Source organism: Botrytis porri (assembly GCF_014898465.1).
Source record: "Botrytis porri strain MUCL 3234 chromosome Unknown BPOR_001, whole genome shotgun sequence".
In the NCBI taxonomy this organism is placed as follows: Eukaryota; Fungi; Ascomycota; class Leotiomycetes; order Helotiales; family Sclerotiniaceae; genus Botrytis; species Botrytis porri.
In genome coordinates this window covers 3,344,674-3,370,266 of record NW_024066075.1, presented here as the reverse complement: position 1 = coordinate 3,370,266, position 25,593 = coordinate 3,344,674, and the positions used below count along the sequence as shown (strand labels likewise).

General features: G+C 42.4%; 8 protein-coding genes across 8 annotated transcripts; 1 reads left to right on the top strand and 7 right to left on the bottom strand.

The window, feature by feature from the left end:
• Positions 1-2,353: 2,353 nt before the first annotated feature.
• On the bottom strand, positions 2,354-4,121 carry EAF01_000913 (uncharacterized protein; the record flags this gene model as incomplete). Its single annotated transcript, XM_038909163.1, has 5 exons — positions 2,354-2,844; positions 2,896-3,029; positions 3,079-3,304; positions 3,368-3,908; positions 3,969-4,121. 5 exons carry the CDS (start codon positions 4,119-4,121, stop codon positions 2,354-2,356), a joined length of 1,545 nt encoding a protein of 514 aa, XP_038776069.1.
• Positions 4,122-4,639: 518 nt separating this feature from the next.
• Positions 4,640-6,180, top strand: EAF01_000912 (uncharacterized protein; the record flags this gene model as incomplete). Its single annotated transcript, XM_038909162.1, has 3 exons — positions 4,640-4,690; positions 4,742-4,821; positions 4,878-6,180. The coding sequence occupies 3 exons, from the start codon at positions 4,640-4,642 to the stop codon at positions 6,178-6,180; spliced, it is 1,434 nt and encodes a 477-aa protein (XP_038776068.1).
• A 341-nt stretch (positions 6,181-6,521) lies between these two features.
• On the bottom strand, positions 6,522-8,464 carry EAF01_000911 (uncharacterized protein; the record flags this gene model as incomplete). Its single annotated transcript, XM_038909161.1, has 4 exons — positions 6,522-6,637; positions 6,801-7,889; positions 7,958-8,039; positions 8,333-8,464. The coding sequence occupies 4 exons, from the start codon at positions 8,462-8,464 to the stop codon at positions 6,522-6,524; spliced, it is 1,419 nt and encodes a 472-aa protein (XP_038776067.1).
• Positions 8,465-10,113: 1,649 nt separating this feature from the next.
• Positions 10,114-11,141, bottom strand: EAF01_000910 (uncharacterized protein; the record flags this gene model as incomplete). Its single annotated transcript, XM_038909160.1, has 4 exons — positions 10,114-10,300; positions 10,376-10,458; positions 10,524-10,727; positions 10,836-11,141. 4 exons carry the CDS (start codon positions 11,139-11,141, stop codon positions 10,114-10,116), a joined length of 780 nt encoding a protein of 259 aa, XP_038776066.1.
• Positions 11,142-11,731: 590 nt separating this feature from the next.
• On the bottom strand, positions 11,732-15,411 carry EAF01_000909 (uncharacterized protein). Its single transcript, XM_038909159.1, has 5 exons — positions 14,738-15,411; positions 14,328-14,648; positions 14,003-14,268; positions 12,451-13,950; positions 11,732-12,398 (listed from the first exon to the last, which is right to left on the bottom strand). The coding sequence occupies exons 1-5, from the start codon at positions 14,883-14,885 to the stop codon at positions 11,979-11,981; spliced, it is 2,655 nt and encodes an 884-aa protein (XP_038776065.1). The 5' UTR covers positions 14,886-15,411; the 3' UTR covers positions 11,732-11,978.
• A 446-nt stretch (positions 15,412-15,857) lies between these two features.
• Positions 15,858-17,547, bottom strand: EAF01_000908 (uncharacterized protein; the record flags this gene model as incomplete). The annotated part of the gene is made up of 3 exons (XM_038909158.1): positions 15,858-16,928; positions 16,979-17,193; positions 17,244-17,547. The coding sequence occupies 3 exons, from the start codon at positions 17,545-17,547 to the stop codon at positions 16,506-16,508; spliced, it is 942 nt and encodes a 313-aa protein (XP_038776064.1). The 3' UTR covers positions 15,858-16,505.
• A 1,017-nt stretch (positions 17,548-18,564) lies between these two features.
• Positions 18,565-19,905, bottom strand: EAF01_000907 (uncharacterized protein; the record flags this gene model as incomplete). Its single annotated transcript, XM_038909157.1, has 6 exons — positions 18,565-18,664; positions 18,715-18,953; positions 19,002-19,131; positions 19,181-19,309; positions 19,361-19,706; positions 19,782-19,905. 6 exons carry the CDS (start codon positions 19,903-19,905, stop codon positions 18,565-18,567), a joined length of 1,068 nt encoding a protein of 355 aa, XP_038776063.1.
• Positions 19,906-24,466: 4,561 nt separating this feature from the next.
• On the bottom strand, positions 24,467-24,777 carry EAF01_000906 (uncharacterized protein; the record flags this gene model as incomplete). The annotated part of the gene is made up of 2 exons (XM_038909156.1): positions 24,467-24,600; positions 24,645-24,777. 2 exons carry the CDS (start codon positions 24,775-24,777, stop codon positions 24,467-24,469), a joined length of 267 nt encoding a protein of 88 aa, XP_038776062.1.
• Between the last annotated feature and the right edge of the window lie 816 nt (positions 24,778-25,593).

The following is a 25,593-nucleotide window of genomic DNA, read 5'->3' as shown; positions in this document are numbered from 1 at the left end:
TGATGTTATACAATATGTGAAAATTTAATTATTTGATGGGAATTTTGTGTTTTGCTGGAAAGTTATTTGGAGAGTTCACCGGGAGTAACTTTTATTTTGTAATGTCTGGCAGCCTGTAAGGTTTAACAGGAGGTGCACTGGTCGGTGTAGTACTTTACTCGTATGAGAGAGCGTCGTACTAATTCGATGTTCGAGTAAGTTTACACTTCAAATTTGAGCACGATTGTACTTCTCGAAGAAGTTTTTGGATTTTGGGATCTGCCATTCACGGAGTACAGCTCTTTGATGCCTCAAAACATGGTCGTTTCGACTAGAGTACTAGGTACACAATCTCCAGATCATGACTATGCTCTGAATTTGAGTAGTATCGCCACTCCAACGATATAACACCATCACAGTATCTAGTATACACATCACAATATCAATTTACTCATTTTGAAAGCTTCCAGAAGTTGGAACCATGCTCCTCGCAATGTTTCCGCATCTTGTAATTTCCATTGACAAGTTATCTCCCTTCTGCCATGCAAAACAGACTGTAGAGATCCCGACAATACTTTGCAATTCTTCTTCGTCATATGTTTCATCACCTAACTTCTTCTTGCATTCCCAGTAGAATTTCAAAGTCTTGAATACACACAGCTCGAGCAGGAGAAGACTCGCTCAAAGATCCTGCTTGATACATGTCGGTGAAAGTAGAATAGCAGCTTCCAATATTCTACCACAATTCAAAGATTCGTTGAAGAATACATCCAAACATTTTCCTTTCCATTTTCCATCTCAAAATCTTAATCTTGCATTTCCTATTATCTATATCCATCCAATACAGTGTCTAGGTAGCAAATTCCTAGACATGAATCTAGTACTGAACATTCTAATCTTTCGATTCCCTCAACCAAATCTACCCTCTCCTTCAAATCATTTGATAAACCTGTACTTCAGTTGAGTGAGACAGATCCCAGACCCAAGAACTACATGTCTAGATACCCAGGTAAACATCACATATACTTACCACTCTCTAACCACAATCTCATCAAGAAAAATAAAATCAGAGATGTAACTCCCAGGTAGATCCAACATGAATGCAATCTCGTCACTATCCTAATTCATCATGATAATATTTCAATCCGAAGGCAGGATATACATAGCCGAAGATCATGATGTGTAAGTCTTGCATCCGAGTACTGCATATTTTCAAGTAGGTACTCAGCTTAAGTTATAACTGGCCATCTTCTTCCTCATACCTACTCCACCCTCCATTTCTTCACTATGTTCACTCTCAAAATCCACTCTACGGTCATCCACTTACTAACCACCAATCACCTTTCGACTCTATCTCTTCACTTTTTTGGTCGCACATCTGCCTCAGGGCTTCAAGCCTGTAGATACCTACCTGTTGCGCCTCTAAGGCCTCTGAAATCAGCAGTAGGTACCTAGGTAGACATATGTCGGAAGTTCAAGAGATGGGAGAAAGAAAGTCACAGATTGTCGAACTCATCTGGAATATATAGAAGGCAATAGCGCGAATATGAGTATAATTGGAGATATGAAAATTCCTCATACAGTCCTACTTTCATTTGACATGGCTTGGATGAAATATTAGAAAATTGTCGATTGAATGAATGAAAATCCACGACGACAGTGTTCTATTACATACAATTTCATTCATTCGATCACTGCTAAAAGTGAAAAGAAACCGAGTATACCTACTCATCCTTGATCTCCTCACCACAGTAAGTTTTATACAGAGCCTCATTGTATTCTACCCAGAACTCGGTCATCACAGACTTCTGCACACACTACTTGCAATATTCGATACTCATTGAAATAGAAACATCCTGGACTTCGAGAATCCGAATTTTACCTAGGTGTTCAGCTATGAAGGCCTCACAAATTCCATCACGCTTTAATCTCGTCTCGAAGTTTGTTAGATGATATTTGAAGGAAGTTTGATTGTTCAATGAATGAGATGTTTACTACCACTTGATTCCAATTTCATGAATGGAAAGTGTGGTATATGGGCTTGGAGTTGCACCCGTGCATTATACCACCCCTCCTCGTCCCATCTTCACAGTAATCCAATCGATACTGCTGCTAGAACGAAGAGATTTGAAGGAAAGAAAAATACCCCTCGCCCTTCCAGCTCTAAACCTTTCTATAGTAACCGCAGGTCCGCCGTCTATTCATTCCATTCCTTCCAAGACCACTCTATCCAAGAACACCTTTTCGGAACTCGACCAGTACCTCCATTGTAGCTACCAGACAAGGACCCAACCCTCGTCTCTCATCGGATCTCCTATTATCCTATCGTTTTCAGATTGGTGGTTTTGATTGCGGGATACACAACCATGCATCTTTACTCAACTCTCTCATCTGCTTCAAGTTTTCTCGCTTCCTCCAATCTCTCCAAATGGGTATATCTTATACACCATAAACTAACCAACAAGCCCAACACAGACGCCGCCACTGTAACCAAATATGCGCTGCGATAACATTGCAAGCCCTCAGTACATTCCCTCACACCCCCATCCTTCACAATACTATGACGATCATAAACTGTGCCATAGAAAAGGTTAAAGGTGTATCCTGAGAGGACTGGGGAGAGGGTCATAAAACCCCAGTTTGTGGAGAGGCCATGAACACCAAAAGCCTCAGCTACGAGAGATGGGAAACAACCGAAGAGAAAACCATAACCGAGACCAGTGAATGAGGAGACAAGGAAGAGGAGGTGTGGGTTTTCGGTATTAAGAGCGGCGATTTGAGCGACGAAGAAGATCAGGGAGGCGAGAGTTAGGCACCATAGACCACTGCAGCGTAGAACTTTGACGAGGAAGTCTGAACCAACTCCTACTGGAGCGTTAGTGAAAGGGGATTTGTAGAATGGAAAGGTTTACGTACCTGAAAGAAGACGGCCTGTGAATGAACAGACAGAAAGGATGGATACATGCATTGCTTGACGATGCATGATGAAATCTTCTGGAATCGAATCATCCCAATGACGCCAGAGTGCTTGTGCGTCATTTCCAATATTACTATGATAGATTAGTTGAGGCTCGAGTTCAAGTAAAATGAAGAACTTACTTGATAGTCATCAATCCAATGCCTGTGAGTATCCCCATCAAAGCAAATAATTGCCAAAATTCGACTGTTTTGAATAGTTGAAGTCCTCGAATGTCTACACGATGCGCGTGATCCTTCTTGTCAGTTTCGTCTACATTTATTCGTGATTCTTCATCGGAGGATTTGGACATCAAGGAGGAGGTTTCGTCGGTATCGGACGTGACGCCGTTATCGGGTACCTCTGCCTCTATCACATGATGGTTTAGGATATGTTGTTTGCCCGAAGACGCAGCAGATGGGTATAACATACCAGGCTCACCCTCCAAGATACCTCTCTCTGCTCGCCTACTGTCCTCTGGTTTTGGACGATGTAGTCGATTTGAATCGGATCGATTATGACCCGGAAGAGCCGAGTAATGGGCATGTGGTATCACTCGTAGAAAGAAGAATCCTAAGAATACTGTTCCACTGGTTCCACAGGCCAAGACTAGTAGAAAATGTCCCGCATCCCCTGGAAATGTAAATGCAGTAAATGCAGAAAAGAAAAATGCACTGAGTCCAAAAGTGGCCAGTGGGAAAGCTGTCGCTGTACCTCTGTTGTGTGGCCAGTTAAGAGCTGAAGTCTTAATGGCAGCTGCATTGGCAGCACACCCTCCAAGTCCAGTAAAGAATGAATATAAACAAAGTAATGGTAACCATCCAGACCCTCTATCATATGCTTGATATAGTGGAAAGTATCCTGCGGCAAGCAAAATCGTTCCCAATATAACGGCAGGCCGAGGCCCCTTTCCATCTACCAACAACCCAATTGGTATACCACATGCATACATTCCCAGGTTTCCAAATAGACCCTATTCACAACTAATTAGCATGATATCAAGAGCAGACAATTTAGCGCAAAGTGATCTTACTATCAAGTTAATCTGTGTTGATGATAACTTCAATCTATCGGCGAACTGCGGCCCCCAATTGGAAAAAGCATAGTTCGTTCCACATGCCAATGCTATACAGGTAGCTGCAACACTTGACACTATTCTCGCTGCTTGTAATGGCTTTTCCGACATATTCGATGACCGCGTCGTTATCGTGATTACTCAAAGGGGGTCTGTATAGTTTCACGTCTTAATCATTGCAAAAGTCAAAGCAAAAGGAAGAGGTTTTCGCAGGTGGAAAATGGGAAATGATATGTTTTATGATGAGAGACAAATGCGTTCTCCCCAGTGTTCTTGGGCAAAATACGAGTGATTGTCTGAAAGAAATTAAAGTATCCTCTTGCCGTCGTCTGCACACACGTAAGTCCGTTATCAGATAACCCAACTCCGCTAATGCCTCCTTATCAGTTGGACTTACGGTGGATCTTACAAACCACCACCGCACTAATGCAGGTCAGTCGCCTAGACTGCTTTCATCAGCCGCATAGATCATAAGGAGCTATTTCCAAAACAACTTCCAACGTTATCCTTCAACTTTTATACTCAACTATTAACGATACAGATTTTTCATGAATCACATTCAATAGAGTCTCGGATTATCTTATTGACAAGTTTAATACTGCGACACCACATCACAGCAGAGCGCAAATATGGGCGCTCTACTTTCAATACCTTTGTTGGCTGTGCCAAGCGTAGGCACTGTGAGTTCTACTTATTGGACTTTGATATGAAGAGATGACTTACGTTCTTAGGTGATGGGTTTTGCTGCAAGTTGCTGTGGAGCAGCAACATGCTCTGCTGTATGCAGTGCCTGTGGTAAATGTGGTAACAGGTATATCTTCAGACTCGAGAAGTTTGCTTGATAAACAAAGACTAATTGATGAAAAGTGTTGCCACTCGTATCGCATACGCCCTCATCCTCTTAATCAATTCAATATTATCATGGATAATGCTAACGCCATGGGCGATTAACAAACTACAAGGCTTGACTTTGGATTACATGAAGATCAGTTGTCCAGAAGGAGAATGTTATGGTTGGGTTGCCGTTCATCGGATTAATTTCGCACTGGGAATTTTCCATCTTATCATGGCATCGATGCTATTAGGCGTCAACTCTTCGAAGAATCCACGTGCAGCGATACAAAATGGATTTTGGGGTCCTAAAATTATCGCCTGGTTGGGCTTGATCGTACTTTCGTTCTTGATTCCAGACGGGTTCTTTTTGGTATGGGGAAATTACATTGCATTCACCGGATCGACACTATTCCTCCTTCTCGGACTTATTCTGTTGGTTGATCTTGCACACACCTGGGCGGAATATTGTCTCGAACAGATCGAAGCATACGATTCTCGAGCTTGGAGAGGAATTTTGATCGGATCAACATTGGGCATGTATGCATGCTCCTTGGCAATGACCATCGTACAATACATTTTCTTCGCTGGTGCCGGATGCTCAATGAACCAAACCGCTATCACCCTCAACTTAATTTTCCTGGTTATCGTCTCTGTCGTCTCTGTTCACCCTATGGTCCAAGAATTCAACCCGAGAGCAGGTTTGGCGCAATCAGCTATGGTTGCTATTTACTGTACATACCTCACCATGTCTGCAGTATCTATGGAGCCTGATACGAAGCATTGCAACCCTCTCATTCGAGCTCAAGGAACACGAACAACCTCTATCATTATTGGTGCGATCGTTACTATGCTCACAGTTGCATATACAACAACCAGAGCTGCAACACAAGGAGTAGCTCTAGGGGGAAAAGGAAAGAGAATCGTATTGCCCGAAGATGACGAACATGATCTAGTTACCCAACAACCAGATAGCCGCCGTGAGATGCGTGCAGCAGCTCTTCGACAGGCTGTAGAAGAAGGAAGTCTTCCTGCAGACGCTCTTCTGGACGATGATGATGAAAGTGATAGTGGAAACACCGCCAAAGATGACGAGAGAACCTCAACACAATACAGTTATGCATTATTCCACGTAATTTTCTTCTTAGCGACCACTTGGGTAGCTACACTTCTCACCATGAACATGGATGAATACACCGATGGAAATACAAGTTTTGCACCTGTGGGAAGAACATACTGGGCATCATGGGTCAAAATTATTAGTTCATGGGTATGCTATGGTATCTATACATGGACATTGATTGCACCTGTAGTGCTGCCAGATCGATTCGACTTTTAGATACGAATAGTCTGCTTTTGGTTTTTATTGCGAGGGTCTTCTTAATAAGTATTGTATTGTATTCATATTGCATCTGTTTTTTCAAGCGGGAAACATCAGAAGGGTGATTCAGTTCTGAGATTTTATGGGGATTGGCGCGAGTTGTTATGTCCTGGCATTACCTACCTACCTTTCCATAGGACGGAATTTGATACATTAAAAGTTTCATCATTGCGTGCACTAATTCTTTCTTGTATGATCTCTCGTATAGTCTTTTGTATAAAAAGCCCTTGAATTTCAATCTGGGAGGACATCATTTGATCAAATAATTGACACCAGTGCTCAAAGTTCGATCCAGTGATTTAAGAAACAAGATTTGGACCCTTGGAAAATAGATTCTCGGGGTCATACTTTTTCTTCAACTCGGCAATACGAGGATAATTGACGCCGTATACCAATTTGCCTGCTTCATGGTTTGCTGATAAATTCATTAGCCAACGACGTCGCTTTTTCTGCGACGAAGATGCAAGGGGGCTGTTGCTAAGGAGGTAGAGATCGAAAATAGGAGTAAGGTTTGCGCAGAGTCCACAAGCGATATTTAAGGGAGAGTCAAAAGTACAATACAAGAGACATAAACTTACCACCATCATAATTCGCATAAGCACCCACTCCATCCTTTGTAATCTCATCCGTGCCCTCCTCGAGCCTCCTCTCCAACTCCGCCTTTGCTTTTTGAGCCATCATCCTGCACCACTCTCTACACTTCGTATCCGTCTCCTGACTCTCCCAACTCGCTCCAAATACTAAATTTCCATACGCGCCTCTATTCGCGTACGCGGTATCTTGCTGTCCCACCTGTAATATCTTGCCAAAAGGTATGTATTCAAAAATCACCATGGTATGTTTCGCATCCGGGGTTTCGCGGAGGAATTTTTCCGTCTCGGTGTAGATCTCCGCGGCAAAGGAATAAGTTAGTGGGAACATGACCGCGGCGCCTTTCAAATTGCGTCGTAGGCCGTGAGCCATGGGTTCGTTGAGCATACCGTTTACTTCGACGTAATCCATCTCTCTCGTGGTGTTGGCGAGGGGCTCGAGATCCAATAGCGGTTTGAAGTAGGCGTGAGCTTCGGCTTCGGTGCCGTTGTAGAAGACGGGGATGAGGACCGCGGGCTGGAAGGCTGGGGGTGGAGAGCCATATGCGAGGAGGAGGAGTGCATTTTCTTCGTTGGGTGTAACGATTGTGTTGGCGAATGAAACGATGGCTTCCAGTTTCTCGCGGGGGAATACTAGCATACCGCCCCAGACACGGTTGGGTTGCGGATGCAATCGATAGGTAAAACTCGTCGTGACACCGAATCCAATACCCGCGCCGCGGATTGCCCAGAAGAGATCGGTTTCTTGATTTGCAGAACATGTCACTATACGTCCATCGGCGAGAACGACTTCTGCTTCGAGGAGATTGTCAATCACCAATCCGTGTTTGGGGGTGAGATGACCAAAGCCACCTCCAAGAGTGAGTCCGCCGATTCCAGTATGATTTACGGTGCCGCCGACTGCAGCGAGCCCGTGGGCGAAAGCAGCGGTGTCAACGTCGGACCAAAGAGCGCCGCCTTGACAGCGGGCTGATTTGTTGACGGGGTCGACGGCTACGTTGCGCATTTTGGAGAGGTTAATGGAGAGACCATTGTGGGTTGATGAAGCGCCTGATGAACCGTGTCCACCGCCGGCGACTGTGATGGTGAGTTAGTTGCAGGTGTTCATGAAATCTGATTTAATAATTTGTAAATAAATTACGAACCTGCGAAATCAAGCCTCTGTTCTTTGACAAAAAGAACGAGTTTGGAGACGTCTTCGGCGGTGGTAGGATAGACAATTAAAGCCTAGAGAGATATCAGCAAGTACAGCATAACCAGTACCAATGTTGACTGTGAGATAGATAGATATATCAAAAAACATCCTTGAGGAATTAGATGAAAAACGCCGATTCTCCAAGCCCCAAAATATTACACAAACTTTACACCTCTTGCACCCCCCATCCCCCTTGCCCCCTAAAGCAAACAGCCACTCCCCTCTCCTCCCCTTTTCCCCGTTTCTCTCCTCCTCCCTCCCCTGCCTCCCAAACCCAAAAAATCAAAACTAACACCAAAAAAAGAAAAAGAAATCATAAACCCACCGCCTCCCTCTCCGCCGCCCTCGACCACCTACTAATCCCCTCCTTATACCCCTCATCCCCCTTCATCAAAATCTTCGCATCGGGACTCAACTGGCCCTTCAAACTTTCCACTAGCGGCCCTAAGGATCTCATTTTCACTTTTCTCAATAACAATATTCCTGTTATAAATCTGAAATAAGAATTATTTCCCAAATCTTCGAATAGTTTATTCGACTTCGACTTCGAATTCGTTATTTATGTCTTTGTCTTTGTCTTTGTCTTTGTCTTTGTCTTTGTCTTTGTCTTTGTCTTTGTCTTTGTCCTTATTTATCTCTTTCTTTCTCGTGGTGACTAGGTATTTTCTTCGCTTCTTCAATCCACTTCAATTTCATTCAACAAGTATATGTAGAAGTAAAACCAAGTCCCACGAAACAAACAAACAAACAAATACACAAATGTCCCACGCGACAGAAAAACCCAAAGCAGAAAGATCTTCTCAAGCAGGAGTACACATAAGCTTGAATACTAATTAACTACCCATGCCGGATGCACATTGCACATGTCAATCTATCCCATGCTCTCCCCTCTATTTTTCCCGTCCCCTCTCTGCCCCTCCAAAGGAAAAGAAAGAAAAGAGGCCAAAGAAGAGAAATGCAGGGTCTATTATCCATTCAAACACATCACATTACCCCACCTCGCCCACCACAGCATAACCTTACTACAACCTACCCCTCTTCGCTTATCTCACATCTCACATCTCACATCTCACATCTTCCATCTTTTATCCACCTTCATTCCATCCAATCTACTCGAGTAACCTACTTCCTTTGTCAAACATATAGATAGGTAGATAGATAGATAGATATATATCAACCAGCCAGCCAGCCAGCCAGACACCAAGCCAGCTGAAAACCTGACTCATCAACATCAACGTAAACATCGCAGCACCTCTCATTTCTAGCAATGATTTGCGCTGTGGGCGTTTGTTGGCAGATAGGGAGGTATGTGATGGGCTATTTTAGGTGCTACTTACATATATATGCTAATTACATAAAGGCACATGTTCATGTACGTATATGTAATGACATACATATATAAATGAGGGGTTAAGTAAGACAAGACTATTACTTATTACTTATTTGCTTATTTTCAGCTGGAAGAAGAAAAAGAACCCTTAAAATATGATCAATAATATGAGAGTACCTAAAGGGAGGTAGGTATTCCGGATCTAGAGATAATAAGATGGTATTGATCAGAGAGCATGAATTGACAGGACACTTCCCAACTTTTGAAATTTTGAAACAAATTCATTCTTCAATTATTTGATATCAATATTCGCATTTTGATTGTTTAATTTCTAATGAACAATTGTAAAAACTCTTAAGATATAGGATTTGATATATCAACAGATTTCTACAAGTCAATTTTTACAGTATCCTATCAGTCTATCTACCCACTGGTGAACTGACTCTGGAAATATATGATATCTAAATCACTGATAGCTTAAGTTATGAGAGATTATGGAGGTATTATTGTTTTATAGAGGAAGTTTCCTGTATTATGTTTATCGACGACGGTGTGATCAAGTAAACCAGCTTCACCAGAGTCTAGAAACCAAGATCATGATTCAAGATCGGATTTTAATTTTCTGACGTCTTCGTAGTTTTCATCGAAAGCATAGAACTGAATACCAATAACAGTAATAATATCTGATTCCATTCCCATTGACATTTCCCATCCGATGCCATCAGCCCTCTCCCTGCCCCAAAACATACCCTTTTCTCCATCCCGCCTCCTCTCCCTCAAGAAATTCCCCTCCCCCCATCAACCTCCAAACAAGTCCCGGTGATGAACCTCGCCTCATCACTCGCCAAAAACAAACAATAATTCGCCACATCCTCCGGCGTACACAGTCGTCCCAACGGCACATTAAAGAGAAACTTGTCACGATTCTCCGGCGTATCCTCTACACCCGTAAATGTCGAAAAACTACTTCATATTAATTTTCTCTTCTATGATTCTCGAGTCAAAATGAGATAAGACAAAATGAAATAAGATACATACAGCCCCGTCCCAGCAAGAAGCGGACAAATCGAATTGACTCGAATATTTTTGGATCCATATTCTGCCGCGAGTCCTTTGGTCGCCTTTTCAAACCTTCACATTAGCAGGAAGAACAAGAATTATACTCTAAACCAAACCAACTACTCACATTGACAACAGCCCCTTTACTAGCATTATACCACACCAGACCCGGACGAGGTCTCGTCGCCCCAATCGACGCGATATTGATCATCGAACCACCCTCCCCGTGATCAATAACACTTGGGATAAAATATTTCGTTGCGAAGAAGATAGATTTGACATTCAGGTTGAAAACCCTATCGAATTCATCTTCGGTGACATCCAACGTTGGCTAGAATCCATAACACACAAGTTAGTTTCTCAAATACCACATACTCATCCTTTACCCCTCCACCTCCCCCAAAAGACAATAGAACCCCCCGTCTACAAACCCACCCACCTTATTCCTATAACTCCCCCCCGCATTGTTAACACAAACATCCACTCTCCCCCACCTCTCCTTCGTCTCTCTACATAACTCCTCCCACTCCTCCTCCCTCGTAACATCCATCTTCACAAACACCATACTCTGCGGGAACGCACTCGCTATACGCTCACCACCCACCGCATCAATATCCGCAATCACCACTTTACATCCTTCTTGCGCGAAGCGGCGGGCGATGCCTGCGCCGAAGCCCGAGCCGCCACCCGTCACGATCGCGACTTTGTTTTGGAGGCGGGTGCCGAGGAGGGGGGGTGCGGACATTTTTTTTCTTGTGGAGGAGGAGGAGGCGGATGAGATATTGATGAGTGCTGAGTTTTCTTGCTTCAACAGAGAGACAGAAAGACAGATGTCAAGCTCTTAATCAAAGAAAAGAGAAAATAAAAAGTATACAAAAGTAAACTACGCAGTCAAACCTACCTATCTTACCTAGGTAAACAATCTCTTATATCCTCAGCCGATCAACCGATCAACCGATCGACAAGAGCGACAAGCTTTGTACACCTACTACGTTGTCTTGCATGCAGACGGGAAGGTGCGGGGGATATCAACGAAATGAGGGGTAAGTATCACGAGACTTCTCGATTGGTGTTGGGTTGTAACCACAATTATACTCCAATGAAATCCAACGTAGCCATTTCTTGTATTCTTGACTCACATAGATGGGCGTGCTTCATTAACAAGCTCTTCAAAATAGCGGCGTTTGGCATCTAGTAAAGTTCTTGTACACCTCTAATCTCGCAGTACAATCGTTCCCGAGGTCATAAAGCTAGCTACCAGACACATAGACAAGTCACAGGCGTGCAATAGTTTTGAGCAGAACCATCACTATTTTATGTTTACTCACTTAAGAAAGGGAGACACGGGCATTCAATTGAATAGGAAGTAGGTAATAGGTAGTTAGGAATGTCGTTCATCAATCGAAACTAGTCAGGACTTGATGTATCTTATCGTAGCATATTATTTCGTATGCTTATTTTTCTCCCTCATCATCATTATCATCATAACCATCTTTTGTCCCCCAATGTATATCCACCTGAAAAGCCATTCAAGCATATTCTCCGTCATCCATCATCCTCAACGCCCTTATATCATCTCTACTTACGCCTCCCCTCCCTTCCCCGCAGCTAGTGGTTCAATATTCCAAATCGACTCAGCATACTCATTGATACATCTATCACTGCTAAAGAAACCCATTCTAGCCACACTAGTAATAGTCTTTGTAGTCCACTCATCTTGATTCTTGTATGCTTCATCCACCAAAGCTTGAGTTTGGTTGTAGCTGTTGAAATCATCGGAAACGAGATAGTAGTCACCATGATCTTTAATAGCACCAACGAGAGCACCAAATGCGTTGGCATCCCCAAAAGTACCCTTTTGAATAGCCTCAAAGACTTTCTGAAGGTCAGGGTCAAGTTGAGTAGAGCCGTAAGTGTGAGCATGACGAAGGTCATCAACATCTTCAGCTAAGTTACCAAAGAGGAAAATGTTGTTCTCTCCAATCTCACGAGTAATTTCAATCTGTAGTGTGATTAGTGAGGCGTAAGATAAATATAAGAAGGGAAACACTTACATTAGCACCATCGCAGGTACCAATAATCAATCCACCATTCAACACGAACTTCATATTTGAGGTTCCACTGGCTTCTGTACCTGCTGTTGAGATGTGTTCACTGATATCACTTGCCGGGCAAATCATCTCGGCCTTGGATACATTGTAATCCTCCAAGAAGATAACTTTCAGAAGATCTCCAACATCTTTGTCATTGTTGACAACAGAACCAACGTTGTTGATAAGATGAATGATAGTCTTTGCCATCCAGTAACCTGGAGCAGCTTTTCCACCAAAGATCGAAACTCGAGGTGCCAACTTTTTGCGCTTTTCTGGGCTCATAGCTTTAATAGTCAAGTATCTGTGAATGACACCAAAGATGTTCATCTGTTGACGCTTATACTCATGTATACGCTTGACTTGAATATCAAACAAGGCAGATGGGTTGACAGTGACATCAGTAGTCGTCTTGATGTGTTTTGCTAAGCGAACTTTGTTCGCATACTTGATTTCCTGCCACTCTTTCTTAAATGTCTTATCATCAGCGAATGCTTCGAGCTTGCTCAAAAGAGTAAGATCCTTGAGGAAGTCATAACCACCAAGCTTGCTGGCAATCAACTCAGACAATCTAGGGTTGGCTTGGTGAAGCCATCTTCTAGGAGTGATACCATTGGTGACATTAGTAAACTTATCAGGGCCAAAGATCTTGACAAAATCCTTGAAAATAGTGGTCTTAATCAAATCAGAATGAAGTTCAGCCACACCGTTAACCTTGTGAGAACCAACGATAGCCAAGAAAGCCATGCGAACCATCTTTGGTTGAGATTCTTCAATAATCGAGACTCGACCGAGGAGATCTCTCTCACCAGGAAACTTACGTTCCACAGTTTGTAAGAAGAACAAGTTGATCTCGTAAATGATTTGAAGATGTCTGGGAAGTAAGTTCTGGAAAAGAGGAACAGACCACTTTTCGAGAGCTTCAGGAAGAACAGTGTGATTTGTGTAACCAAAAGTCTTGGTAACAATTCCCCATGCCTCATCCCACTCAAGACCTTCAAGATCAACAAGAACACGTTGAAGCTCAACAATAGCAAGAGTTGGATGAGTATCATTCAATTGAATGGCAACTTGTTCTGGGAATTCCTTCCAAGCACGCTTAGACTTCTTGAATCGACGAACAATATCATATAATGATGCAGCGACCCAGAAGTACTGTTGCTTCAAACGAAGCTCCTTTCCACGGTCGAGATTATCGTTCGGATATAAAACAGCACTGATAGTCTCAGCGCGTTGTTGATCGGCCACTGAACTTTCATAGTCACCGCTGTTGAACTTTTGGAAGTCGAATTCACCGCTAGCAGCCTTGCTAGACCAAAGACGCAAGTTGTTGGTAGCGGGGGTATCATAACCTGGGATTGGAACATCATAGGCCACGGCCTTGACAATCTCTCCGCCCTCCCATACAGTCTTCGATACTCCTTGTTCATCCTGATACTTTCTGACATGGCCAAAAAATTGGATCTGAAATTCATTAGCCCGACACGAAATGACTTGTGGGCAGAGGAAAACTTACATCAACAACAATATCATGTCTTGGAAATTCCCAAGGATTGAAGTCAAGCCAGTAATCTGGGACTTCGACTTGATATCCATCTACAATTTCTTGCTTGAAGATACCATATCTATATCTCAAACCATAACCCCATGCTGGATAGCTCAAGGAAGCTAGAGAATCTAGGAAACAAGCTGCCAATCGACCAAGACCACCATTACCGAGGGCAGCATCATGCTCTTGGTTGATGATATCCTCAATTCTGAAACCAAGATCCGAAAGACCCTCTATTGAAAAGGGTCAGAAATTACACTTCTTGAGCGTCCTCACAAGTAATCCAACATACCTTTAGCAACATTCTTCAACCCAACATTCAACATAGCATTGTCGAGCGCTCTTCCCATCAAAAACTCCAAACTCAAGTAGTACACACGTTTGCCATCAGCAAAAGTTTGTCTCTGTTGAGTACGATTCCAAGCCGTAATCAATTTATCTCTGAAAGCCAAACTAGCCGCGGCATATGCAGCAGTCTCATCACAGTTGAACATACTACGAGCCAAAGTAGTTTCAACATGACGAACGACTTCCTTCTCAAAGTCCTCCTTGGTCTCAAATCCTTTGGCAGTATATTTCTTCCATGCTTCTCGTTGAGGCTCAGGAATCGATGCTGGACAGAGAGAGCAAATAATTAGCATGGATTTCAATACGTCATTGGAATGAAAAAGATATCCGCAGAATCAAAGAAATATATCATACCTTCTACACTTTTGATTTCCCCAGCACCAAAACCGGTAAAGGTACGCTTATGTTTAGGTCTTGTAACGCCAGCAGGACCAACAGGACCTTGGAGTTCACTAATGGGAGCACCGGTGGAGGGACGTCTTTCTCTAGTTGAAGTTGCCATCGTGAATCTCAACCTGTGCAGTCTTCGTGACGCTTTTCAATACGTAGAGGTGCCGAGTTATTGACGAGCAAGAGATGAGAAAGAAAAAGTTGTAAAAACTTGAGGGAGAAGTCGATTAAAAACTATCTGTTCAGGCAATCGGGTATGTATGTATGTAACTATGTATAAGTATGTGAATATATGTGGTGAATGCTCGTTCGTTGATATGGATGCGGGGTTAACCACAGATCGGGTCCAGCTCAGGTAATTCTAATTGCGGGGGATGCGAGTGTGCTTGGAGTGACAGGTGATTCGAATCAATGTATGATGTATGCAAGTTAAAGTAAAAGATGTTCCCAAACCAATCTTCTCTAATGCATGAGAAGATTCGTGGGTGTAAGTTGTATCAGTTATAATACGATATAACTCCCAAACAGACAAACAAACGAGCCGAAGAAACGATAGAGATAACTATACACAGTAGGTAGGTAAGTAGGTAGTTCTCGTATATTCGGAAAGAAGCTCATTGATATAAATATCTCCATTTTGCAAGTAGCTCCTTCTTCCCTCCCCCACCATAGCTTACCTGGACATCTTCCGGACATTTCCATCCATCCATCCACCGAAAGAAAGAAAAACATACGATCCTACCAACCTCGAATTTACCTACCACGAGCCTGAGTAACAACAAGGGCCTCTCCCTCTCCTCCAAATCTAACTCTATCCACAAGAACGACCTCTACCAATAAACCCTCCAAAACCCCACTGGAATACGCTACACACATGCAAAGTAAACCCAATATTTAATACATCGTACTAACAAAAGTATGTACTCTGTATGTCCTCGAGCACATGCAAAGGATGTAAGAGTGTGGGGTTCAAACCATATCACTACCCGCATTTCCCAGTTTTCTCCCAGCGCACCACTGTCCATCGTACGTATGTGAAATGACATGTTTATGACGATATTCCAACTGTTGTTTTCCATCTGTACAGTATGTAATCCATATCAGATAGTGCATATAGTTATAGATAGATGTTGTGTATTTACCTATCTATCTAACCTTATTCATCCAGCTATCTACCAAACACCATCTCGAGGTACTATGCTCAAGCTGTAATTTTCTAGATGCAGGTGATTTAACTGCTTTTATGGGTTGCTTTTATAATACATAGCCTCTCTTTAGCAAACATAGCCTCTCTAGCAAATGAGAAGATTAAAACATGTTCTTCGAATCCCCAAAACAAACCTTCTACTTCACATTTCCTTTATGCTACACAATCAGTACCCATTCCTACACTATCCCTTCGCTTCCTCTGTATAATGCTTAGGGTCATCCGCACGGCAGTTCTAGCGGGTTTCCCTGCAGATTCTCCGAAAGAACAGATGTGTCTCCTACTTCATCTAAATCCAACCCATAAATATCCGCGTCCGAATCGCCTCCAGAACTTGGTTCATAGGGAAAGGCAGCCCCAGCCATACCTATCACACGCATTAAAGCCCATTGGAGTTCAAGGAGCTTGAAGCTTGGGAGGGGTTGCTTTATCGGATCGCTAGTCTTGAGTTCGAAGATTTGGCCGGATTTGATGGCTTTGCCGCCCAGGCAGTATAATGTTGTATAGCCGTAATCAAATGCACCCTCATTGTGATCGAGGTTCTCGGTGGACATAGGTGTTGTCATAAGATTCATAGTTGATTGGATGTTGGCCTGTTTCTTCTGCCAAAAAAAACTGGACTTTTATTGTGGTTTTCTCGTCGGAGATAGAAATTGGCTTCAAGGCAAACGCCCCTCGATTCCATTGGACATGTGCCGTCTTTGACAATGTTATTCGATTATCAACTTTTTTGTCTCCTATTTCAGATAGCCCTCTTGGAAAAATGTCCGCTTTCCAAGCAGCCACTTTCTCCTCTGACCAGAAGTTTCTCAAATATTCCCAAAACATGTGTCTCGCCCCAAAAATGTTCTCTTCTGAGGTCGATATTCGGCAGAAGGGGTATATATGAGCTACTTCGATAACTGAATCGCCAGTAAGCACACAGCAATGGTGGTCACGATCTCTAGCCTACAAAATATGAGCTTCAGATAGTAAAGTAATGTGCATTTCAAGCTTACCAGATCCGAGGCGGCCCTGCTTCTATGCAACGAGGGCGAACTAACAGGGGAACTGGTATTCGTCTGCTTGTCAGCAAGGGGGGAATTGACAGGCGAATCCGTCGTTTTTTGCCTCTTAGCAAGCGGAGAATTGGTTGAAGATGAGCCCAAGCCCCGTTTCAATTGTGTTATGTTCGGAGTGGAAACACGCGATGTTCCTTGATTACTTTGTGTCCCTATAAATCAAGAGCAATAAAGAAAAAAGCAGATTACATATTCTACTTACAGTACAATACTGTTGTAAAGGCTTGTGCCGCAAAAATACGAACCATGACAGGGGAAATGCGAGCAATGTCTATAAGTTTTTGAAGTGCCTGAAGGTCACACACTTGACAGAAAGCCCAGAAGTATGGAGGTACATCTCCTACTTCTTCTTGGAAAGCTTTTAGCAGAGTGATTCTTTCGTTGCTAGGGATGTTGAAATCCTCCATCCTTTCTGAGGTTGTATCGGTGTCGAAATCAGCACGAAGAGATGTGGAGATGGGGAAAGATGATGGGGTTTGAGTGAGTTCATTGACTGGCGATCCCATGGCGCGTTTCCTAATGCAGAAACCCCAATATGAATAATATCTCTTTCCTCTCTCCAGAGTCCATAGCGGGGTATTTACCAACGCCATAAACTCTATCTCCATCACATGATACATACCTCGCAAGTACACACACCCAAGAAAGCTACATACTACCCATCTTCCGAATCTCGGATCCCCAAATCTCAAGCCCTTAAAATTTCACCCTCCTCTCACCAGCCTCAAGCCCAATCCCCAAGTCCTGCGGACCCCGTGTACAGTCATATACATTGAGTAAAAAGTGAACTAGCAGTAAAATCTATATTAATATGATTCAGAACTACCTACCTATTATACTATACATCACAAATATGTCGTGATATTGTAAGATTACTTCGTATTCATATATGTGTTATGCTCAATCATCACTCGCAAATTCTCCTATCAACATCTCGTCACATTGTATTGGAATGAACGAATATCATAGAATCTTTTCAATAATTATTTGTTCGTCCATGTATCAAAATAATCGATACTGAACTAATATGATCACTGGCCATCAACTTTCTACACTGTCATTTTAATTTCAAATCCATCTTGCATCCCCTTCCCCTTCCCCTTCCCCTTCCCCTTCCCGCAATATGACAGTATCCTTATTGTAAACCAGCAAATGCGAAGACGCTGAACCTAGACCACCTACCCATTTGTCCGGGGGTTTCCCAAATACCAATCAATCGATTTCCCATAGACCATTTGGCCCTTAAACTCCTCACAATTGCAATATGTAATCCCGCACATATGTAAAAGTCATGGATGTAGTACCCTCACCCCGCCCACCTAATTCAAACGACGTAGAAGTCATTGTTCGTGCAATGTCACCCCCTTTCCAGTCATCCAAGCCCAGATCATGCAGCATACACCTTGTAATCTTTACCACACATCCTTCCCTAAAACTCCTAAACCAAACGCCATTTTCCAGTCACTATCAAACGGATTATATAAATTAAGACATTATTCATCATGAGCTATACTCTCCTCTGATTAGAGTATGCCCGAGTCTTTGAGCGCATTTTGTAATATGGTCTCTTTAACGGCAGCGAATACTAGTCGAATATTCGAAGTATCAGTAGCTTGTGTGAGACTGTTGAACGTTAGAAGTGTAATCTTGAGGGCCATTCAAAGAAGACTTACTGTGGATATAGATTCAAATGAGCTCTATTAACCTGGTTGAATCTCCAAAGTAAATACTTTGCTGCTCTATTCAAGTCATTTCCACCAGAATAGTCTGGGAAGTAGGTTTCGAGAGGTGATCGACCGAGCTTTTGTTTGAACAAATCAACCTTGTTAAGAAAGAGAATGATACTGGTACGCATGAACCATCTTGAGTTAACAACCGAGTCGAATAAGACGAGACTCTCCATCATGCGATTCTGGTGTAATGTTAGGATTGTCATGAGATTATAGAGGAGAATTCTTACCTGATTACTCTCCTCCAAAAGGACCTGATCATATTCACTTAACGCAACGCAAAATATGATTGAAGTTACATTCTCAAAACAATGAATCCACTTCTTTCTCTCACTTCTTTGGCCACCAACATCAAACATACTATCATGAAGTTAGTATAGAGTGTTTAAAGCAGGCATATTATACTGACTGAATACTTAAAGAGCCCATGGTGAATCTTGTCTCGTAAATACCAGTCGTTTTTGTTCTAGCCCTCAAAACATCGGCTTCGGTAGGAATATAATTGTGTGCTGCAATCCTTCCAGCCTCTTCGAAGAAACTATGATAGGTTAGTATCGTTGTCGATACATGAAGAATATGTGGTACACACTATGGTGCTGAATCCATCAAATAGAATTCACTCTGCCTAGCCAATAAGAGATCAATGTGCCCATCTTTCCAGAATGATGCCACAGCCGCGCCAACTCGAGGATTAAGTGGTGTATGAGGATCAGGGTCGACAATATACTCCAACAAAAATGAACCGTATTCCTTGTTCGCTGGGTTCTCTGGCTCAATCTCCATCTGTCGCATTGCACCAACCAATGCCTTTGCACAATCAATCAAATTCTTGTAGATCGTTAATCGGTACAACGCCAACTCATCAATGGTGTAGCCATTCTGGTGTATGATTTTCATCTGCTTGACTATGGTTGATTTACCACTCTCGCCCGAACCTATCGCGATGAATGTTAGCATGGAACCAGTTTTGCCTTTGTCCTCGAGATCTTAAAATGAATTTGAATGTTCACCTAGCAAAAGAATTTTGCATTCTCTTCGAAGTCTTTTCGAGTCCTCTTCTAGCTTCTTATCAATCATTTGACTCCTCTTTCTCTGTTCCGTGTCCTCCACATTCGAGCTCATACAAGCACCCATCCTGCTTCACCTGGCTGGCTGCTTCAGCAGCCCCCGCCTTTCCTTTGGAATCTTTCGATGAACCGAGTCGCGACGATGGTTGATCTTATAATTTATATATTATTCGCTGACTGTTTTCAAGAGTTGTGTCGTCACTTATTAATTGAGGTGTGACGTTATGCGTAGTTCCCGTCCAGTCCCAGTCCAACTTCAATATCCAACACGATTTCACGAGGCTATCAAATCCAATGCGTACAATTGTATTGTTGAGATTGGGGATATTCGGACAAGGATTATTCGACTCGGGATGATCGTAAGTATAAATCGTGAGGCAGCTCTAGACAATGCGAATAATATTGATCGATGATAGTTGAGGTTGTGACGAAAATAGACGTGAAGAGGATATATTATCGAAATGCCGTCAAGGACAGTACCGAGTCTCCACAACCCACTCAGAAAAGCGGATGGTTGAAGTTGTTAGTGAGACAGAAATCACCCGAGGCAAGCTCAATAATGATTTTTTTCTTCTTCCTCGTTTTTTTTTTCTGGAGGTCGGGTCTTTCTTTGATAGCGGACAAATCTTATTGTTTGAAGATTTTTGTTTGTTTCGTATGATCTTATATAATCATTGAACGGTTTACCAATTGAGGGTTGAAGATGTACTAGATACGAGATCTTTTGCTGGTGAGTGTTTGTAGATAAAGAGAAGGGAGAATTATATAAAAAGATGACAAGGGGGCGAGAGAGGAGAGAGGAGAGAGGAGAGGAGAGGAGAGGAGAGAGGCTGGTTTAATTGATTGTCTGACGATGGTGGGTGGGTGGTGTGGACTCGAATCAATGAGATAATTTAGAGTTGATGGATGGATGATGGTCTTAGCTCAACGAAAGGTGCTCTCTTTTTACTGCGGTTCAGACAAGAATGGTATAGGGAACGATTGAGATATAGTATCTATGGCATAAAAGTCCCAATGATATTAATGCCTTTCTAGTATTCTATCTTATGATGGGATGATTGAATGAGTGAATGAATGGATGAACCTGAGTATAATACTTCTCGTATGATGGTGAAATTTTCTAGTTGAATAAGTTATAAGTTTGAGCTCCAGCTTGATATCAATGACAGTAAAGTAACGTAACCTTGTAAACTAGGTAGGCAGGGTACCTAGGTGTTTATTACGAGTTTAACAACGATAAAAAGTCACCAGCCAACCCGCCTTGTGAGTAGATCTGCAATTAATCGGAAATTTTATCATATTTTCATTCATTTGAGAGAAGGATAATTGGATCCTAGATGGAGGGTATGTAGGTAGATATGAGAGAGGTGTGAGTAGGTAGAGAGGTAGTCAAGGTGAATATGAGAATTACTTAACTGATATATATGAATGACTATATAAATAACTCTGATGACTTCGATACTCAACGAGAAGGTCATCATTAGGTTTTGAATAGTATATCTATCACATTCGAGAGTTTGTTTGTTGGTCAGTTTTGACATACTATCTGAGTTCCTTATATATAACAAGATACAATAACATAGGTAGGTAGCTTCTAAAGAAATGTCTGCAAATCTGACTAAAGACTATCCATTCAACAAGGCACTGACAATCATTCATCCATTGATTCTTTGACTAACTGTACAAAATACCATCATCTCACGATACTTGTTTCCAACTCGCCAACTCGCCAACTCCCTGAGCTCCCTCCCTCACTCTCATTAAAAATAAAGTCAAATTTCACTCAAACAAAGTCTGTGTACATCGTACTACCTAGGTATCTGTCTATACCATGCGGCACCAGCACAAGGTACAGACGGGTGGGATAGTATTAGAGCTACTAGGGATACGTCTTCCTAGGATATGTTGTACAGTTGTACTACCGGTGCGGATTGTAAGTCATATGTATGTTATGTGTGGATGTGAATGTATATTTATATCTTCTACCTAGAGAATCTAATTACTCGAGTATTTATATTTATATGTATACGTATATATATATAGAAAAATATATATACAATCTTTTATTATACTATTCATATTCATTAGATACAACAAATAAGATATCAATTATAACCAATAGATATCTACCTACCTACCTGTTACCTACTACCCTCCCTAGCAATCAATCCATCCATCCATCCATCCATCCATCAAATCAAATCAAATCAAATCAATCAATCAATCAATCTAAATCAGTATTTCAAACCCTCAACCAAAACACATCTACCTACATAGAGTATCCATCATCTAGATCTCATCCAAATCAAAATCATCCATAATAAATCCATAAATCCACAAGTCCATAAATCTATAAATGTATAATAAGGTTACCTCCCTCAATCAACAATATATCAATTCTCCTTCTCCCTCTTCTCCCTCTTCTCCCTCGCTTCGAAACCCCATCAACCTCGTGGCCGCAAGACCTCATCACCCACCAACCGCCCCAAGCTTCTCAATTGATCTTCCGCCCTTACCACATCTTGACCCAATTTTACCCAAGTGTCCTCAATTTACCCAAGTGACCCCATCTACTTGGGGATGATTTCCACTCTACTCGCAACCTAAAGTGTTCATCATCATTTATCCCTAACTAACTGTGTGATGGTTTGGGGGAAATAGGGATCAGTATTTATGCATTGGATTTCATGTCAATTCCAATTCATTTCCTCTCAAACATGGAAACATGGGCGAGTAACCATAACCTAATGAAAACGGTCCTACCTCCTTACCACTAAACCCAAGGCGAGAGCATGAATGTAAAACTCAACGTCGGTTTCATGAAACTCGGGATTCACATTCTCTTGTATGACCCTTCAAGGAGATTCAGATCCAGATCGGATCGGATCGGATCGGATCGAATCCCCTGATTTTTAATTTGTTCATCGCCATTTATCCACGTGTGAAGACGAGATTTAAGAGATTGATTGTTATTAATCGACAGATGTATTTACATGTATTTATAATAAATATATCTACCTAGGTACTGGTAGTAAGATTACATTCAATACTACTCTGTATAGTTTAATAAGGTCCTCATAAGACAAACTCCATTCATACCTACCTATCTAAATAGGGCACAATACCCCCCAACGAATTCAATGCCCATCTCCATCAAATACACTATCCAAATTCTATATCTATTACCGGTATCAAATGCAAGGAAACAAGAATAAAATACTACCTACGTACACTCCTTTCTCGCCTCCCAAACGCCTCTTCCGCCTCCACAACACGAATACAATACGACACGACACAACATGACATGACACGGCGTTTACTCCTTCAGATCCAACCCAGCTGTCTCCAACAAAAGAAACAGCGCTCCTACAGTATTATTTTATCAACATTCACGTCCGCATCCAATCCTGATGCTCATCCTCATCTTATCAAATCTCATACTATACCATACCACGCACTCCGCAACAACTTCACTTCACTTCACTTCACCTGGCCTCCCTTCACCTCACCTCACCACCCAAACCACAATCGTAATCACAATCACAGTCACACCACAGCACACCACAGCACCCAAACCCTATTCATTCATTCCCTCATTTCCTCATTTCCTCTATTTCCCTAATCAATCAATTTATTTATAGCAACCACCCTGCCCTTCCACCCTACCAATCCACATTTCCCTCTTCACCCTCACCCTCACCATTCCCTTCCCCTCCCCTGTCCACTCTCCTCTCCCCCCCCCCCCAAATCCCAGTGCATGCCACGCGAAACTCTCGCTTGTCGTATCAAGCCGTCTCGAGTATCCACAGAGCCACCATACCCTTACCCTTTCATCATTTCATCTTGGTACCGTGCTGAGGTTACGAACGCTTTGACTTTGAGAAGGAAGTTTTTTTTACTATCGTATGGCTAGGTAGGCAGATGGATGCAAGGGATGTTGTGATGGGTAGGGATGTGTGTGTAGGTAGGAGGTATTTTTCTGTGCTTGTGGAATTATAGTATATTATGAGGCTGTATGGGTGGTGGGCGGATAGGTTGGTAGTGGATATTGTACCGGTATGGCGGTAGCTAGGTAGGCTTGAGGTAGGTATGTAAATAGCTATCATTAATGATTTCGAGAGTAATATCCTAGGTATATAATCTTACTACCTAAATGAATATTTGATATACACAAACATACGAATATATATGTAGTACTTCCAAGAGAAAAAAGAAAAGAAAAGAAAAAGAAGAAAATATCATATCATATCGAGAATCCCAAATCATCAACTAATAGAAACAAACAAACATACTTACCTAACTACCTACCTAACTACCCAGCTAGCTATGCCATCATCATACATCCATAACCTCATTAAGAAACCCCATAAACTAGGTAGGTATTATATCGAACTTGTATCAAAACACTCTAGATGATATATATATCCAACTACCTACATATCTATCCCCATATCCTCATATCCCCATAACGCTATACCCTCCTTTCATCCTTTCTTCAACATGAAAGATATCCAATATCCAATTCAGCGCATACATGTAATCATCCATATCCAGAAAGAAAATTCTTATACCTAGATACGTAGTTGTAGAAACCATAGACCTTTCAATCTAAATCCAATCTAATAAACCTATCTATCCTTCCATTTGATCTTTACATATGAATATGTCTCTAAACTATCTACTATCTCTCCTCCTCTTCGGTTTTTGGCTATCTCCTCCAGCTTCTTGCCATTCTCTTTTCTTCCCCAATCCTCCTCCTGCTCTACAAATCTATAAACCCACTTAACATAACATAACATAGCATACCCACACGAACTCCTTCAACTTCGGATGCATTACTTAACCCTTCCCTACCCCAACCCACCTCTCTCATCTCTCTTCTCTCATCCAAATCCCCTCCCATCCAGTTCTGCCTCTCCACAAACAGGAATACATTCATGAATATGGCTACCTACCCCGCTGCCTCGATTCCACCCAAGTAACCTATACTCCAAACTTCCGCTCCCCCTAACATCCAGCACCCACATCCCTAATTATCATTCATCATCCTCATTCATCATCCTCATTCATCATCCTCATTCATCATCCTCATTCATCATCCTCATTCATCATCCTCATTCATCATCCTCATTCATCATCCTCATTCATCATCTCATCCATCTCCAACCTTTTCCCAACTTCAAATCCTCACCAATTCCTCCCCCCCTTCCCCTTCCCACACCATCTAAACATGACTCAAATCCCATCTCTTCCCATCCCGTTCCATCCTATCCCCCCACACCCCATCCTACACACCTCAAGTTTCCTCACTATGACTTTCTTCCCCTCCTCTTCCCTCCCATCTACCTCAGATCACCACTCTTCCGCTCCAACTACTCTCCCACCTTCCAAATCCAAATCCAAACACCCACAATCTCAAAAATCCTACCTTCTCCCGCCCCCCCCTCTCCTCACTCACATACCTACTCACCCGCCCCCCACTTGGCACCTAAATCCCTCTACAGAGCACCCCACCCTCATACAAATCAGCCAACACCCAATACTCAGCACCCATCAACCTACCCCTCCACCTATCCACTATCCACACATTCTCTCCCTTTCCCCCTCCCTCTTCTCATCTTCTCATCTTCTCATCTCCCCCCCCCCCTCATCCCAAACCAAAAGCTCAGTAGATACCCCCAAAAGCCTTCATATAAAACCCCATCACCAATATAACTCCACAATTCATTCAACACATCCCCTCTCCTCTTACCCC